Source organism: Mya arenaria, chromosome 6, assembly GCF_026914265.1.
Source record: "Mya arenaria isolate MELC-2E11 chromosome 6, ASM2691426v1".
Taxonomy (NCBI): domain Eukaryota; kingdom Metazoa; phylum Mollusca; class Bivalvia; order Myida; family Myidae; genus Mya; species Mya arenaria.
The window spans coordinates 72,599,974-72,620,174 of NC_069127.1; the positions used below are offsets into that span (position 1 = coordinate 72,599,974).

At 34.5% G+C, this 20,201-nt stretch overlaps 1 protein-coding gene across 11 annotated transcripts in view; it reads left to right on the forward strand.

Annotated features, from left to right (window-relative positions):
• The window catches only part of LOC128237121 (uncharacterized), an 89,388-nt gene that overhangs the window by 28,765 nt on the left and 40,422 nt on the right, over positions 1-20,201 (forward strand). For 9 of the 11 annotated variants that reach the window (XR_008261501.1, XM_052952348.1, XM_052952345.1 and 6 more), the window contains exon 2: positions 9,181-9,234. The exons of 1 other annotated variant lie outside the window; for it this stretch is intronic. Coding sequence is in view for 1 of the 10 variants with exons in the window: in XM_052952351.1 (XP_052808311.1) it covers positions 9,181-9,234 (54 nt within the window). In the remaining 9 variants the exon portion in view is untranslated. Of the gene's footprint in view, positions 1-8,042; positions 8,097-9,180; positions 9,235-20,201 lie in introns of those variants that run through there. One more of the 11 variants, XM_052952346.1, reaches the window with a different exon arrangement.

Here is a 20,201-nt window from a genome sequence, read left to right on the forward strand (position 1 = left end):
AATAATAATAATGATAATACGACATAATGCTCACCAGACCAAAATATGACATAGGGCACGTCCCTCATCCCCTCCCCCCCCCCCCGCGCCCAAATATAGGAGAGACAAGTAATAAAAAACGCCCAAAATGCACCATTTCGGACTTTACATTGTAAAGTTTTCTTGGGGGACAACCCTCCTGCTAACAGGGGCGCTTGGCCAAAGGTAACGCCCCTTAGTTACACCACCTTGCGTCACATCCTGGAGCCGCCCCTGTAATACATCGGGTATAAGGCGATAATGACACGCCTACTGATATAAATTTAATTTAGGCGGCGGCTAAATGTGACTTAAATAACTTTAATTTTAAAGATGTTTGTCTTAAGAAGCGAATAAATTGAAACCCACAAATCACGCTTAAATTGAATTTGGCACGGTACATTGATCTTTTATAGCTGAATGTTAACTTTGCGATATAGCTAATTAATATTGTATAAATTGAACGCTATTCGAAAACATATGAGCGCTATACTACACACCCTATGGCCGACGTTAAACCTCAAGGTTTTGCATGTACGCACTTTTAAGACAATATGTCAGCAATTCTCATGGAATGAATTGAAACGTTAGAACATAACATAACGGAACAGAACAGACTAATACATTTGTACATCGTCTGAATACATATATCCATATATTCGTATCATTTTTCTACTATCCACAATATATACAAATAAAAGTCAAGTACTTAACCAATAGGCAATCGATAAGAAACTATAAATCATTGTCAATTTTATTATTATTTATTAACATTGGCAGAGAGGGAGTTTATCTAAAAACTTTTTTATTTAAGTTGTGTTATTAGGAAATGAGTTGCGTATAACAATTCATATCAAAGCGCTTAAAGTGTTGAATGTCATGTAATTGTTAAACATATTTATTAACATATTTATTAACATAAAATCTAAAGATAGTATATGCTCGCTCAAAATTTCCTTCGCAAAGGCTTATTTTATGTTGATTCTAAATAAGATCATGTAGTATAAGTCACTTGAAATGTGGAATACGCCAAATAGTTACTTATAAGGTATGGGGTAATTCTCAATATCATATAAAACCTTATCTGGAGCTTTGGTTTCATAAGCGATGCACTGCCACGGATAAAGCATTTAGGATTTTTTATGGTAAAATCTACTCTACAATTCAAACTTGACTTAGGCGTATTTAATTTCAGGGTATGCCAGCTAAACCAAATGCATCCCAACAAAATGCATTGGATATTCTAATTAAGTTTATGTTTAAGGCTTCCTTCTACAACGACAAATACCTGATCGAATCACCCGAATACTATTTATTCCCTGTATGTTTGATGTACATGTATCTTAATAATGCCCTCAACCTATGTTACACAATGTACAGATTACTCATTTATTAGTATATCAGTGGTTTTTACATATGCATATGCATTATGCTACATGCTCAAGACTTTGGTCTGAAATTACTGAGACAAACTAAGAAATATTCACACGCTTCCCGTTTCATTCGGCATTTATTACATGGCTATGATACAAACTATAGCAGGTCGATAGCCTGTCAACGCTTTACGCGATTTGATTTGAATGATAAAAGTGTATACTATGCATTTTGTACTGGTAAAAGGTTGTTAGTATGTACTTACACAAGAAAAAGGTCTTATGCAACACACATTTTACACAAGTACAAACTAACAATAACAATAAAAATGTCAAGTAAATTTAAGCAATTTGAAACATAAAAAATGTTCTTATGAATGAACTTCCCGGAATACGCTGACCCAGATTCTATTCTTAACTACAATGTACATGTACATATTATCGGTCCTCGGCCTCAGCGTAATCTAAACAAAGGTATATAACACATGTATTTATTTGATTCAGTACGCGTTCATTTTGAAACTATTTGCGGATTCTGCTTTTTGTACTGCATTCTGTAATTCGCCGACATTAAAATTGCTTTTTGTACAATCTTAATAACGTTATATTACGCAAAACGCAGCTTATAAAAGCGCTACTTTTAGCTAGCTTATTCATATGCAGAGTGCAGTCCGTAGCTATTGAAGCAGATGGCTTACTAGGTATTTTCGATGTAAATGTTTATGTAAATTAGGTCGTTTGCCAACGGAGTTCTAACTGCGCTGGGGTTTATACGCCCGTGCGCGCATAAATTCGCCAAAAGTTAAAAATGTTATGTCGATCTGCCGATGCGATTTCCGAGATACGGTTATAAAAGTATGCAGGCCTAGCGGCCTACAGCCTAATTACTACAAACATTTACAACTTTGTTCTTATCACATGCTGTCAGTAATTGACACTACGCCGATAGCGATAAGGCTACTGTTGAGAGCCTTTCTCATATAGTAGAGGACCGGGAGTACACAATAATTGAAACACGTTTTCAGAACGTTACAACATTTATACTCGGAATCACCAGACGCATACATAGGTTACATACAACTGATATTGATACATTTACGTAGGTATTAAACCGATATCAACATCCTTTTTTCTTTTAAAGAAAGTAATTTTGAGTATTGGATATAAATTTCAAAGATAAAGAATGTAATTCGCACAAACATTGAATAGTGAAATAGTATCATAATTAAAATCATAACATCATGACTAGAAATATTGTTGGCATTACTGTTATGTTTTAATCATCAAATGCTACAATAAAAGTCTCTTATCTAAAAGTCACTCTTTCTAAACACTTATACACCATATAAACACTCTTGTCATGCATTGTCTTTGTCCATTCCATCTGATCGATATAATTTAGTTCCTAATATAGTCCGAAAGGTATTTTGGAGGTTGGAGTTCTCCTCTCGGTCTCAATCTCCTGTTACTTGTATTTGTTGCACTTTGTTTGGGATTGTTTCCTCATGTGTTTCATTTCCGGTGATGATTGTTTTGGTTCAGTTTGTGTCTCCGGTGGAGGTGACATGTCCCGAACATGAACGTTTAATCCCATGCCTCTGAAGTGGTCGCGGTTGCGTTTGTAGACGTGTTGTTTTGGCTTACAACTTGATAGTATCGATCCGAAATATGTTGGTAGACACTTCCCTGTGTCCACTTGTGGTTGTGCTGGAAGAACAAATCGTCTCCCTTTTTAAGGTTTGGTAATGTCCTAGCTGTACGGTTTAAATTTTTGCGCACGTATTCTTTTCTTGCCTTTCGTTTTGTGCTAATTTAGGTATAATTGTTTTCCCAATGGTGGGAATCTGAGTTCGAGCTGGTCTCGATAACATCATTTCATGCGGACTTTCACCCGTGTCTACTCTTGGTGTATTTCTGAGAGCTTCATTTGGGTCAGTTTTAGTGTCCGTGCACTTCATCATTAATTGTTTGGCTATTTTCACGCCAGCCTCTGCTTTCCCATTTGAATTCGGATCGTTTGGCGACGTTATGTGGTGGTTTATTTGCCATATTGTTACAAATTCTCGAAATTTACTGGATGAGTAATGAGGTCCACCATCACTTATAAATTGTCTTGGAATTCTAAATATGAATTGTTTCTTTAGCTTGCCAATAATTTGTTTTGAAGTTGCTGTTGTAAGATCTAACATAAGAGCTTCATATTGGTCGGTTGTCGTCGATTACGTGGTTTCCTTTTTTCGCACGGTTCACAGGATTCTGCTACATGTTTTATGTCGTGATTCATACCGATCCCAAACATTTTGTTTCTCGCTCTTTGCACCATACTTTAGTAACCGAGATGTGCTAGATGTAGTCTTTTAAGCATCTCTTTCTTCTCAAGACATTTAGAATAACCATGGCTTCTCCTTTCAGAACTGTTCCATTATCTACTGTCAGCGTATCGCGAAGCGCAAAGTATTTTCTCAAGTTTGGCTCTATTTGTTCCTTTTCAGGCCATCCCTGCTGGATCATTGTTATACGTTTTTGAAATTCATTGTATCTTTCTGTTGCTTCGCGTACTTCCGAGACACGTCCATCTGGAAATTCTTCCGAAGTATATATCGCGAGAATTCTTGGTCGTGTTTCTTCTTCACTTTCAATGTAGACTTAACTTAATGTTTCCGCAATAACTAGATCTGCTCCTTGTACATAAGTGAAATCTATGTCATATCTAAATAGTTTCATCATGATATGTTGTAGTCTCTTTGGCGCTTGACTAAGTGGCTTTCCATCCTGTAAAAAGGTTATACCTAATCCATTTTGACTGCTGTCAGTTTGTAGAACCAGTTCCTTTTCAGGGTCATAGTACACTAATACTGGCGCTTTTGTCAACTGTTCTTTGACATTTTGGAAAGCTCTTTCACACTGGTTATCCAACAAAAACCTTAACGCATTTTCTCTTTAGATTTCTCATTGGTTCCGTCATCTCAGGCAGGTCGTGCAGAAACCTAGTCATGTATTGAACCAAGCCACACATTCGCTTGACTTCAGTCACATCTTTTGGGGATTCCATTTGACGCACCGCCTCAACTTTCTTATTACATGTATCTGGCAGAATTCCCTTGTCAGTAATCTTGTGACCATGGAATGTTATCTCTTTTCCCATGTCTTTTTTGTCCTCGTTTAGAACGATGTTTTGCTCATTGCAACGTGCATACAGTTTGTCAAGTTTGTTATGGTTATCCTTTCTTGCCTCTTCGTCACTGTCTCCACTTCCAACAACTATTATGTCATCTGCTATTGTGCAGACACCGTCAAGTCCTTTGAGGGCTTCACACAACTTTCTTGACGTGAAAGAAAGCTTATTTCACATCTAGCTATGTGAAAATCTTTGCAGTGTGGAGTTCCGGCAAGATATCATCAAATGTAGGCAGTTTATATCTTTCGCGAACAAGAACCTTGTTTAACGGCTGAGGGTCAATACATATCCTCATTTTTCCATTGCTTTTCTTAACAATAGCCATCTGGCTCACCCGTGAGGTCGGTTCTGTTACTTTTTCAAGTATGCCCCTTCGACTAAAAGATCGATTTCGCATTTAACTTCAGATTTAATAACGAGTGGTATGTTTCGAGCTGACAAAGCTTTCGGCCTCGCAAATTCCTCAATTGTTAAAGATGCTTCCCCCAGGTCTCCAAGATCTCGTTCAATCTTTCCAATAAAATTCTTTGAGTTTATTGTCACTAAGTTCAGATTTTGAACTGTTTGGAAGCCTAACAAACATTCAAACTCATCAGGGACAATCACAAACGTCACCCTTTGTTCATCTCCAGTTCGAGGATTTTTAACATTCAGTGTTGTCTGACCTAGAGAATTTACAGTTGGCTTGTTCCACATTTTCAGTCTTAGGATATTCTTTTTTCTTTGGCTTTTATACACATATTGTCTGTTGTAAATTTCAGCCGCTATGTCTATTTGGAGATCAATTTCAATGTCGTTAACGACCATTTTGGCTTTCACTTTTGATTTCAGACCGACAATGACGCATTGTAGCCACAGTTCATCTTCACTTTCAGACTCGGCAGCCTCTGCCAACGATTGAACTTTCTTACATGTTGCTCTGAAGTGAATTCTCCCTTTGCAACCTACACAAATTTTGCCCCATGCTGGACATTTTTCTTCGGACGATTCGTGTTTGTACCCACAGTATTTACATTCTTTCTTTTGGGCATATTGGGGTGTGTATGTGGTCGGCCGTGTGCCATTATGGGAGACTTGTGGACGCTGGCTGCTCTTGTATGCATGATTTTGTTTTGACTGCATTTTTGATCGGTCAACTTTGTGTACCGGCATTTCTGTCTGTCTTATCTCTTTTAGATATTTATTCGATTGCTTATATGCTCTACAGGTTTTGATGCATTTTTCAAGTTTAAGTTTACCTTCTTTGAGTAAAAGTTCCTGCAGCTTGCCAGTAGTGGTGAAAACTATCTTGTCTTTAAGTATTCGGTCCTTTTCTTGTAAGCTGCATGCTTCCACGCGTGTTCAAATGATGCATAATCATCAATTTTAGTGCTCCAGAAACGGTGTGATTCAAGCACCTTTCCAGTTTTTCATATACTTTGTCTGAGTTGTCCTTATCGGTAGGTGTTTCACATACAAATTGATCATACATTTCAATTACTTTTGGCCCGGCACAATTAAGAATAATGCTACTTTGTATGTTTTCATCTTTTGCTGCCGCACCACTTGCTGACATGTATACCTCCATTTTTCGCTTCCATTTTCTGAAGTTTTCGGCTATGTTACCTTCAATAATATCCAGGTTATTTGTTGGCTTGAATAATGAGTCTGCCATGACTTGATATGTACTTATGTGCACTTATTTGTCTTCAAATGTTAAGTTCGAATTGAGTAGGGGACAAATTTATTAACTCGTGTAATATGTTTTCGCGACGTTCACTGTTTCGGTCGGGTTTTACACTTACAGTCAGCTTTATATTTTGCGCGTATTTCAGGTACGTTCAGCTTTGGTTGGTTTACACCGCTGCCACCATGTTGAGAGCCTTTCGCATGTAGTAGAGGGCCGGGAAAACACAATAATTGAAACACGTTTTTAAAACGTTACAACATTTATACTCGGAATCACCATACGCATACGGTTACTTACAACTAATATTGACACATTTGCGTAGGTATTAAACCGATATCAACAGCCACATCCTGCCAAACATTTCTTAAAGTATGCCTTCACACTAGGTCTTTTAAGGGATATCAGAAACTCTTAGTAAAAACTTTAACTCATTGGTACTAAATATAAATTGTATTTTATTATAAGTTTTAAAATCCTTGTACATATCCAAAACAAAACTTCCGAACCATTCTTCGTTTGAAAATATTCATAGCTCTTCTCTATTAAATTCATGAAGGGTACTGGGTTATCAAATTCATATGCAAATCCATAATTACTTAACAACTTTTAGACATTAGATACCCAGTTTAAAAAGCCATTATTACATGTGCAACGAAGTTTGTCATTTATAGCAATAAAATTATTCCGGATGTTTTTTCCTTTTATCATTATTATATAATTGAAATTATATATGATAGTAGTAAAGAAATGTCATATATTGTTTTTGTGTAAAAAAAGAAAGTAATATATTTAGCAAAAATTATTCCCATTTTTAATCGCAATCACTATTTCAGACAGTTAAAACGTAACACTTTTCTTATAAAATATTAATGTTTTAAGTTTCAGTGGCAATTTTGGAAACACATATGGACTATGAAACATCATAAATAAGGGTATTCAAAGATAATAATTTACATATCTACATCGAGTCAACATGTTCATTAGTAATGCTTAAGTTCTAATTATTAATGGTAAACATTTTGGTCTACCATTTTGCACTCAACCAAACATGTTTATAAATTTAGCGTAAATATAATTTTGATTAGGCAAGAAATGTGTTACATGGAATTTTGTCGGCATATTTTTAGTAACAAGTCAAAATGCCATTAAATCAACGTGTTGTTATGGAATAAAAGGGTATACCTGTCTTATTGTCAGAACAACATTAATGACATTTTAACGTGTATCGTTAAAGACCGGTACTAAATGATAGCAAAAACATTTAATATTTCATTTTAGCTGTTCCTTTCCGAAATTTCACACCCAATTTTGTGTTACAGTGCCAATAGAAAAAAACCCAAACAGTATAAATAAAGGTGTGGAAATGTCCCCAATAACATGTCTTGATAAACGATCAATTATAGACTTCAACAAACGACATGGAATATAATATGTAAAAGAAGTAAGTTTATCAGAGATGATTTGATATTTCTGTACTTTCAAACTAACGTCCCCCTATAGAACAGCTCTGCCTAATTATGGCTAAATGTAAAATCGTCCACAACTTTTCTATTTTCTATCGCAACTTATTATAAAAGGACGGGTCAGCTTTATGACCCTCATAATTTCTGTATGTCTTATCTGCCTTAATCTTACGCTGCGTCCAGTAGATAAATAAGTGCTAAACTAGCGTATCTTAACGCAACTATTGCACTGAGAGGAGAAATCGATAGAGACCGTCGTTACCCTGATAAGCTCCAAAGTTGGCAATGGTTTCCATCTTTTGAGCAAAGACAAAACTATAGTAAAGACAACTTTAGAGAACAACTAAGTAAAACATGAATGGGAGAAAAGACGCCACTACGACTGATTGCTAAAAGTGAGTTGTCCTTTTTGATAATTATTAAAGGAAGATATGTAAAAGACCGATTAAATGTTTATTCCTGGTATACACACTATGTTCCCTATGATAGTTGTTGTAATGTTGTCAGTGTAATGTATATAACAGACCCAAAGGGATGGTTAAATATAGCTTTTTTACATTCTTACTCATACGCTCACGATCTTGAATCCAATCAATAACTGAACTATCACATATATGCAACTGTTAGCCAGAGGCGGGCTTATCATACAAAGAGGCGGGTTTATCAATACTGGGCTCTGATTGGCCACTACAGTTGTTAGGCCTATGCGAGGTCAATTCATGCAAACGTATTTCAGCCCCCAGTAGACTCGGGTTCCAAGGCGGTATTTTCTATTAGTGAATCAATTTTGATGACTGCGTGGTCTGTTTATGGTGTTTCTTGTTGCGTATGTGGTGTTAAATGTTTTAGCGCGTCTGATCACAAAGTGCTCGGCTTGAGTTATTGTTATTGGGTGATAAGTCGTCGTCCGTCCGTCCGTCGTCATCATTTTCCTTCAAACACTTGCTCCTCGTAAACCACTGGGACAATTTTAACTTACTTCGCAGGAATGTTCCTTAGGTAGTCCGCCTACAGATTCCTTCAATAAAAGTGCTTCCATACAGAACAATGGTTGACAAAAGGAAAAACTTTGAAAATCTTCTACTCAGAAACCGCTGGCCCGATTCCGATATATTTTAAATGCAGTGCCTGTTTCACTGCCTTCACTCACCCGAACGCTTGCTTTTTCTCTCATGTCTTAAAGACCCAAAACTTTGCTATTACTTAGTAATCTTTTTACTCTTAAAAGTCAATAATGCAGGATATTCTGAATACCAAATGCCAAACGCGATCACCGTGACACAAAACCACCATGTCTTTAAAAGAACTAAGTATAAATACTATAACTGTTAAGGAACCGATTTCAAGCGCCAATACAAAGGAAAGGCAAGAAACACATAATATGACACATTATATGATAGTTACAGATATGTATCATATTGTATATGAGAGTGTCACTTTTGTACTACCGGCGTGAATTAATTAATGTTTTTTTTCCAGATTAGGTTTCATCCTTTGAACACCAACGCAGAGGAGATACAGGAAAAACACAAGGTATGAGTTAAGAATGATCCCTTCGATAAGTGATAGTCACTTCTGCCCCAGCAATGCAAACAGAAAAAAACAACAGTTTGCGGGTTGCGAATATCGCTGTAGAATTACTATTAATGGATAGGGTACGGAAATTCGCCAATGTATGCAACCTTATTATTGCAAAATTATAATACCAAACTAAATAACTATTGCATGGTCGTCATTCAAATTCGATTCTTACACTGGCTGGCCGTTTTAAACGCAAATATTTACAATCCATTATTGAAATTAAAAAAGAGCAGGGATGCAAACGAATATTCGAATATTCGATCGAACGTTTGGTATTCGAATGTCAAAATCGGTATTCGAATATTCGATGTTTTTGTTGAATTAATAAATTAATAAACTTTTTGCCTACAACTGTGTTCTTCGTAAGTCTTGCTTTTACAACGATTGGCCCCTAGGTGTGAACTTGACACTATACACGTCATATCGGATATATCGTCGGGAACTATAAACAATCCCCGTAATTTTGCATTTACTGGCTGTTAGACAAGTGACATTAAACACATTCCAATTATTTTTGGTACATTTAAATGACCATGCCAATTAAGAGTTTAAGAGATCGGCCTTTATACCAATGTGTTGTCTTTACTGCTAATCAAGCTTGGCGATATTGCTCAAATCGCCTTAATGATACATAAGCTAGTTATGTGCTTTAAACTGTTATCCGTGTTTCTTTATAACGCTTTTGCCTTGAAGCATAACTGTACGGTTTAGCGTTTAAGGATATATGTCCTGTATTGTTGTACAATACATAAGGCAAAAATGTTGTTTGGCCATGGTGTCGTTTTCTACAAACATCATTCCCAGAACAGGGCTGCAATTCACATGTTGGCGCATACCGTCATTCAACCGGGAAAATACGAAAATCCACGATCTTATTTTGTATTGTTTACAAATATGAACGCACAGGAATTACAATAATTCGATTTGTTTGTTTTAAATGTATCGTTTTTTTGGGGGATATATTCTGAAAAATTGGGAAATTAAGACGCTAATTAATGAAACAATAAGTGTTCGTCGCGTGTACCGGATACGACAAAGAAGGGTAACAGGGCCCCGAATATTACTACAGTGAATAATAGTTTACTACAATTCTAAAAGGTTCATTTTGGTATTCGAATATTCGATCGAAAGAACTTTAATATAACGAACCAGCTCCATAAGTGAGTGCAGTGATCTCAACTCCTTTCCTGCTTGGATAAATGAACCGCTACTGGTAAATACAACACCTAGATAATTAAAAGAACTAACAATTTCTTATTCCTGATTATTATAAAACCATTTATCATTATTACCCAACCTACCACCTTTCTTAAACACCATGACCTTAGTTTTATCAATTTTTACCTTGAGGTTCAATTGAAGACAATATGAATATAAACTATTTAAAGAGTTCTGCAAACCATCCTTTGTCTCTGAAACAATAACAGCATCGTCTGCAAATAACAGTAGATATATTGAAATTTGGTCAACAGTATCTGACAATCTTCCCAAGTGTTTTACACAAAATTTCACCTCGCTATACATAGATCGAACAAGGGACAAAATTTTACCGTCGATTCCCAATTTTATGACCTTATACCAAAACCTGCTTCTATCAATGCAATCGTAAGCTTTTTTTTATAATCAATGAAACAACAAAACAGCTTCTTTTTTTTCTTTCAAACTGTTTTTGGATCAACGAATGCAAAATAAAGACAGGATCAACAGTACTATACTTATTTTTAAATCCAAACTGAGCATCTGTTAAAATACAATTTCTTCAGCCCTCATTTTCAGCCTTTCATTTAGTACGACAGTAAAGAATTTTGAAAAACAGCTAGTAAAAGCGAGTTATTGTTAGGGCCTGATTGATTTCCCTTGTAATAGATTGGAATAACAACACAAGTTGCCCAAGATCAAGGGAACGATTTCGTGTTCAATATATGATTAAAGAAGGAATTTAATGTCTAATAATGTGTGGTACTGATACCCTAAAATACTCATATAAGACGTTGTCAATAGAGGGTGCCTTATTCGAACCGAACTTCTTGATTGCTTTCAAAATGTAATCATCTGAAATAAGCACATCTAATGACTCGAACATAGAGTTATAAGATGACTTAAGAAATTCCTCATTAGAAATAGTTTCACCATTATTTGATTTTTTCCCATTTTTAAATATTTTCCAAAACTCTTCTTAAATCGTTCATTTTACGACTACGTGTAAAGTTGTATGATTTTTTTTTACCTCCGGCACTGATACTTATAAAATCTTTTATTGCCACATACAGCTCTCAACAGATAATATGTTTGTTTTACAGCAATTAATAGCAAACCTAAATCATGACAAAAAGAAACTGTTCTGGGCATTTATATACCTTAAACAAGCTTTTGACAAAGTATGGAGAGAAGGATTGTGGGAAAAAGTCCAAAATTGCAATATTGATGGTAAATGATTTAACGTTATAGTGAATATGTACAACAATATTAAGTCACGTGTGTTCTCAAAGTACTCAGATTTCTTTCATTCTAACAGCTATATATGCTGAAATTTGTTTTTGTGCAAAAGTTTGCATCGTTGACCCACTTTCGGTCTAAAACAATGTCACTCAGCGTCCATTGTTATGATGCGGGCCCTGATAGCGCAAAAAGCCGGTCATTAGCGGCATGTGAATTTACTGAATAATGCTCGTTTTCTCCCGATAACGCCCGGTTTTTGCGTTTTAACACACCACGATAACGGACCGAAAACACACATTTTATGGAATAATGGACATTAAGAACTTACCGTTTATAAGAAAAATTGGTTATCCCGTTTTCTTGATTTTGAAGCTGAATGTTCAAACATTTGCTTTCATACCAATCAATTTCAGTCGAAATCACCTGCTCGAACACAAATAGAATGTTAAATCATCGTTCGAATGTATTTTGAACTGTTTGGTTTTGTAATACGTAATACGATCTTCTCGGAAAATACACACAACAATTGACAGATCAACTGATATGTTTTTACCCCACCCACGCCTAAAATGTGTCAACATCCTAGCGTGGTCTTCACTCTTTACCATGAAAACGACCTGTCTTCAAGCGAAACAGACTGGTCTCTGACTGTGAGACGACGGAATAGCCATGTTTCATGAAACCCACTCTAAAACTTAGAAAAATGTTTAATATCCAATGATTATCCGCAATTGTTTTGCTAACGCGTTCGGCCTTTCAAATTTTTATTCAATAAATGGCGGCGTAGTAATTTGGTTTTGTATTCATGCCCCGTTTGATATATATTTGGTTATTATCCCGAACAATGGACTGAAGGTATTATAATCCCCATTCATAAAAAAGGTTCAGAAACAGATGTTAATAATTACAGGGGAATTACTTTGGTTAACTGTTTATCAAAATTATTTACTACCGTTATAAATAAGCGTGTTGAAACTTTTTGTGAACAACATGATATTATTTCGGATGCCCAATTCGGATTTCGAAAGGGTCGCGCTACAACAGATGCTATATTTATACTGTTATCTCTGATACAGAATTATTTGTTTGAAAATAAAAGGCTATATATTATTTTTGTCGACATGATGAAATGTTTTGATACTATTTATAGAAATGCACTATGGCTGAAAATGTATAAATGTGGAATACAAGAGAAAATACTTAGAATTGTTCGGGACATGTATCAAAAAGTTAAATCATGTGTTAAATCATTATCATCATATTCTGATTAATTTAGTTATGCTGTAGGCTTACGGCAAGGGGAAGTTATGTCCCCTTTATTGTTTCCCCTATTCGTAGAAGATATTGAGTTATATTTGCAAAGTGATATAAATTCAGGATTACACATAGATGATATTGTATTGATTTTATTATTATTTGCCGATGACATGGCCATTGTAGGAAAATCTCCTGATGAAATTCAAACGCATTTGGACAATTTAGCAAATTATTGCAACACTTGGGGATTAAAAGTGAATACCGATAAAACCAAAATTATGGTGTTTCGTAAAAGAGGTGGGTTATTACCTAATGAAAAATGGACATATAATGGCCACGATATCCACGTTGTTAACGACTTTAACTATTTAGGTGTGGTGTTTAATTATACTGGCAATTTTAATCTTAACCAGGAACACTTGATTGGCAAAGCCCTTAAGGCAATGAATGTTTTATTTTGTAAATGTCAAGAGTATGACTTAAAACCAAAAATATTGTTTCAGTTATTTGACGCATTTGTTGGTTCAATTTTAAATTATTCAGCGGAGGTTTGGGGGTACACCAAATCTAAGGAATTAGAAAGAATTTGTTTTCTTCTTGGCTATCTTGCCTAGCATCCCCGGTAATAAACGGTAAGTTGTTAATTTCCAAATATGTATTTATTTAAATTTATTAAACATTTCTTTAATTTTTAAACTTTTTTTTGCCAACATTTACTGGTTCAATGTGAAGTGTTCTGTTTTGATCAAGGCAAGTAACTACAAAGGAATTTAAAAGGTGTTCTGAAAGTTGATATTTTCACTCCTTATTTTGCAGTGAAAACATCAAATTGATATTTTCACTGTTAAAACCCCATATTTCATCGAAAAGCATGAAAGAAAATACGATCTTACACTGAATTCAACAAATATCCTCTATATCTATATCAATTGATACCGATAAATTAATCATTGATCCAAAACATTTGATATAGAATGTATTATATCGACTTGATTTATTGTCTAATTTAATATTATAAAATTAAAATTCAATAAGTGTTTTTTACTCATCAAATAGCATATATTTTAGTGAAAAAGTACATAAAAAACGTAAATTAAAAAAAAAAACGTTAAAAAAAAACAAAACAAAAAAAAACATCAAAATCTTTTCATTTTTTTCTTGTTTAGTGTTTTCCGACCTAGTTTGCATTTTCCTTCTATATCTATATAGAAAGCACCTCAAATAGCCCCCATTTTGGTCAAATAGCCCCCACACTTTTGATCATATAGCCCCCACTTGGAAAAAATTGGTCAAACGCCTCCAATTTGGTCAAAACGCCCCCATTTTGGTCGAAAAGCCCGAACTCCTTTTCTTTTTATTTGAAATTATATTTGAAGGTAAGTTGTAATATTTTTAAGATATTTGAGTGTAAATTGAAATATTTTTAAGATATCTGAATGTATATTTCAAGGTAAGTTGTAATATTTTTATGATATATTGCATTTAAATATTTGCTAATCAAACAATAACATTTGTTGATAATTAAAATGTTTTAAAATATAAAAAATAATTTGCACATATTAAAGACTTATTAATTAGAGACGAATATTAAATAAATTATCACAGTTTGCAATAATCCTTTGAAGAAAGATTAAAGTAGATTCACACTGAACTTAATAACTGTCTTCAAATAATTTATTTTGCACACCTTCTCTTTGATATTTTAATTACAATAAGATTTAATATAAAATGATTAAGAAATCCGTCATTTTAAAAATTTCAAATTAGCTTATGCTAATATAATGCCAAGGATACATTCTATATGAAACATTTGTTCGCATAGATTCTTTTATTATCTAGACCTTTTCTTTATATAAATAAAGGCTGAGTCTAAAATGTTTGTAATTCTTTGTATTCGTAGAGTATAATTCTTTTTAGTGGAATTTGTATTTATGTATTTGAAATGTTCGATTTTAATATGTATGTGATAGAATCTTAAGATATTATTGTAATATTGAATTTCTAACCGTATTTATATATATATGCACACCGCCCACAAACCAAATGAAACAAATTAGTGACAGCTGCATAAGAACCTTAATTATTATTATGTATTGACATATAATATACATTCTCCATCTATGTTAATGTATATTATATTGTACAATGAGAATACATTTTACCATATATTTTAAATGTTTTTCAAAAGATGTGACTGATAATGTGTAAAATTATAAATATACTGTATTTATATTCTTGTTGTTCCTTAATTTTGATGCGTAACCAATATTAATATAAAGAAAAACCAAAAAAAAAATGGCTTAGAAACATTTAAAATGTAGATTTGTTGTAATGATATATTATCTACAGTACAGGTAATATTTTAATACGTTTGTAATTCTTACTTGGTAAATTTGTCAGATTTATTAATATACAAATCATGTATATTGCACATTTTGTAAAAATAAAGGTTTAAAATGTTTTGGAATAATATAAGTTTGTATAAAAAAGCGGGCGCGTTTTTTGGGGCTATTTGACCAATTTTAAAATGTGAGTGGGGGGCTATTTGACCAAAATTGGGACTATTTGACTTTGGGGCTATTTAACTAGGAAGCGTGAAATCCACTGGGGACCTGTATCACCACGTACCGGTTTTGTGGGGTTACTGGACAAACCGAAATACGATTAATTACCGAAAGACGGATAAAATTACCAAAAGACGCATGAATGTTACCGAAAGACGCCTTCTAATGCATTTACTTTTAAATAATCTTGTATATATAATGATTATACGCATTGTAGCCAAAAATTATAAAAAATATTTAGAAATTATGACTTTACTGACAAAAGAATTTCCCTTTTTTAGTCAAATAGAGTTATCTCCCGTCGTCAACCAAAATACGATTTATGGATATGGTTAAACTGAAGTAAACATGATAGAATGTTACCGAAAGACGCCTGCTATCGTATTTATTTTTAATAGTCATATATATATATGATTTTACACATTGTAGCCAAAAAATATAAAATTATATCAAGATAATGAGTTTATTGACAAAAGAATTTCCTTTATTTAGCCAATAAGAGTATTATCCTGTTCTCAACCGAAATACGATTTATGGATATGTTTAAGGTGAAGTAAAAACATGACAAATATATACAGTTAACTTAATACTAAATTTTTATTTCATTTTTCATCATTTCTCTACATACATGACGTATGCATTTGATTAACATCGAACATGGAAGGCTGCATAAAACATAAGTCATAAACATAATAAAATTACATGAAATATTGAACGCTGCAAAAACAATATATTAAATGATTAACTTACAATATGTATTTAAATCATTGACAAAGACATATATATGTTAATGACAAAAGCTTTGGAATATGTACATTGCAATCAGCAGTGCTAATGAATTGAAAATTCCCCTTGTGTTACAAACAAATGTAAAATGTAAATAAATAATGTTCGTAACGGATATTTCCAAATTATTTGATGTTAAAAACACTGTTCATATTTCGGCCTTGATATGTTTCTATTAGGATTAAGACATGTCTACTCCTTCAATTTAACAGGTACTTACCTTGCAAGTGCAGCTCCGGCATCATATGATAATCCACTATATGCACACGATTTACAAACAAATTTGAGGGTTTTGGCACTCCAAGACTTAAGGTCTTGCTCGGACAATTCAGAACATTTAGCATGAACCCAATTTCTACAATTAGAAGAATGTATGCATTGATCACTACTACAGTCAACAGCACATGTAGCACAAGGAAACTCATCTATAATTAATGATTTCAGAGAGAAAAGTTCTATTAATTTGGACTTCTTTAATACTTACAGCAATAAATTACCATTTTTCTCGCGATTGTTATTTATGAATCTTCAGATGAAGCCGTTAATTTGTGTGAAAATCACCCGCAATTATAAATGTACACGTACTACGGTCCTTTAATGCGTAATTATTATGGTATTTACTCAACACGTGTCACAGAGCCGATAAGGGTTTACCTAAATTAACACACTTCCAATTATGCCAAACTGTCCCACCAAAAACGTGCCGCTACTTTGTGGGGTGTCATATACCGGGTGATAATTATGTTGTTTTAAACATCGCCTGATATTGTGTATTTGGTGTGGTCTGGTTAATATTGTCCATAAGTAAGCTAATTTACCTGAATATGAGAACTTCGCTCTTTAAAAACTTCTTTTTTCAATTTTCATATAAAACAATATTATAATTTGAAAGCCCTAAACTATACTGTAGATCTAAGTTGTTTTGTTATTAACTTTATCATTTTTATGAGTGTGTTTTAGTTACATGAATATTGGGAGATTATCATTAATTGGAATAATTGTTTATTTTGGAAGCTTTTATCTTCGATCTCGAACACTGAAATTTCAACTGCCTATTACATCATTACTGTAATAGTATATTTTAATATTTTTCTCTAAAATTTGGTTTGGTAAAGAAGACGGGCGTCCTAGAGACATTTAGAATGCATGCAACCAGTTTGTAGAGGCATCCCTCCCCGTGAATTTTGTTTTTGACGTTGCAATTTGGCTTATATTTCATGATTTTTTATGCTTTAAAAAGGCTAATTTTTTACATAATACATGTAAAGTTCAGACAAATATTAAACATTTCGACCTCTTCAACCATTTCTTCTTGTACTGTACTGAAATGTAAAATTTGCTTTAAATGTTACTATTATGGGAACTATTGTGCCTTATGCACCAGTCAATTCTAACTACCCCCCCCCCCAGGTCCGGGGGTATAGTGGGGATATCGGCCATGTTTTAACCTTCCAGGTGGTCCCTCAGTGTCGGGTGAATGCGGTGGTTTTTGTCTTCATGCCAAAAATAGCAGGGGATGGGCCTTATCTAGGGTCCCTGGGGTGCAGGGGCATTTGGTGAGGATTGTACCAGAAGTTCGTTCTCGCAGGGCGAGTGGTTTTAACTGGGCTTGGCTAGACAGAAAGTCGGAAGTCCCCGCTATTCACCAGACCTCGTGGGCCGTGGTTACAATTGACTGGTGCATTACCAGGGAAAGGGTTGGGTTTTTACATCAAATTTCGCAATTGAAACGTTTGTCAGATAGTTTTTCAGTAGTATGGGGTTGAGGTTTTGCGTAACGCTAGGTACGCCTCTGGTAGAACTGAATTGTTAAATAGTCTGTACAAGTTCAACTGAAGTCAACATTTCCATGAGTTAAAACGTCCCTATTTTGGTTAAAAAGTCAACACTTAATCTATTGAATGTCATGACGTCGGCATATTGATCTTAGTGTTTTAGCCATGAATTAAAAAAGGCAGGGTGGGCCAAGAAAAGGGCAGGGTGAGCCAAAATAGGGGCATGGTGCTTTCTTAAATGGGAAAACAATGCGCACAATATTAGCTTTGTATTGTTGTAAAACGACCATGTACCTTATCAAAGTACATGTATGTTCATGCACACATCCCTACCGAATACTCTTAATTCTTCTTCTTTGGTCATTTTCACTTAAGACACTTTCTTTACCATTTCTGGTTGTTGTCACCAGGGCTCTCGCAAGGCTGATTTTTTTTGGAGAAGTCACTTCTCCCGCCAGTCAAATTAGGGAGAAGTGGGGAGACTTTAAGGAGAAGAGATACTTATCGTAAAACCTGAGATAAATAAAGTGATGTCTTCTCAGTAGGTTGAGTATTTTTTTTTTAGCTTTTCCAGTAATGTTGCAAAAATGAGTTTTCCAGGTTAAATCTAATGTTAGCTGGACCCAGAGGTATGGATGATGTAGAACTCTCTGGAGTGGTGTGTTACTGATGGAGTACTGCATTTCAATGTAGTTTCTTTTTCTGGTAATTTTAAGAAGGTGACACTTTGATGCATTGAATTTCATGAACATGTTTTTGACCAGTTTAAAAGACTAGTGAATCAAGATCATGTTGGGAGCTGTAACTGGTCTTTTACGATGTTGATGGCTCTATACAAAAGACATTTGTAAGCAAATAGTTTGATCCTGGTTGTTGGTGAGATTTTGTCGGCGATGTCTTTGATGTATAGCACCATTTCTTAAGGGAGGTAGAGCTATCAAGGACCACTCTCTGTTGGCGATTACATAGCCAGGACTCGATCTATCTGTTTGTGGCTCCAGAGATCCCGTAGTGCTGTAACTTGTATAGAAGTCAGCGATGGGGCATGGTGTCAAAGGCCTTACTGAAGACTAGTATTAGGAGGTCAGTGATCTGCCTTTGGTCGAGTTGTGTGGATAGATCTTCGACTGTATTTCAAAGCTGGGTTTCGCAGGAATATTTGGCTCTAAACCCATGTTGAAAACTAATATGTTTTTGTGATCTCGGTTGTTCATAATTCCATGGGGGGTCTGGTTGTCCGTCTATACTTGGAAGTTTTACTAAGTTTCAAGTATCTTTTCCAGGAGTGTCTATATCTGGTATTCTTTCCAGAGTCCTAAGCACGTTTTTTCGGGCGACATAATCTTTTAATCTATTGAGTATTCCAGGGCAGGTTTCAACTTGAAGTTAGTTTCTTAGGGATGTGATCTTCCATAGATTTGGTAAGTTTGTCTTTAAATAAAATCCAGTTTTGATTCACGTTTTTCTCAAAGAGGTCATCAGTCACAAAGTTGTTACAAAAGTCTCTCATATCACTTTTTATGCTATCAATGTTCCCCTTCTTGTATTGAAAGACATAACGATCTGGTTTTTTTGGCGTTTTTAATCCCCCGCCACGGAGTGGGGAGGGGATTACAGGAATGCACTTCGTCCATATGTCAGTCTGTCTGTCTGTCCGTCTGTTTGTCTGGCAATAACATTTCGTGTCCGGGCTATATTTTACTCAGCGCTTTTTCTATTGGACCCAAGGGTCCGACTATCGGACCCATTCCAAAAGCAAAATATAAGATATTTTTCACAATCTTCAAAAAAAAATAATTCCCAATCAAAAATAAATTATTTTTTTTAATTTTTTTTTTAGAATGTCTTTTTACCTGAACTGGTTCATTTTCAACATCCTTATAAATTATGTGAATTAATGTTTTTTTGATTATTGAACTTCTCGGAAATCATTGATTTACATCACATTCAGACAGAGATCAGTATGAAATATTATCTGTCATGATTTATTGCAATAGATATATACGCCCCAAGGATTCAAATTTTTGGGTATTTTAAAGGGGAAATAAACTTATATTAAATAATTTCCTAATTCGCAGGAGACCAGACAGCCTTCTTT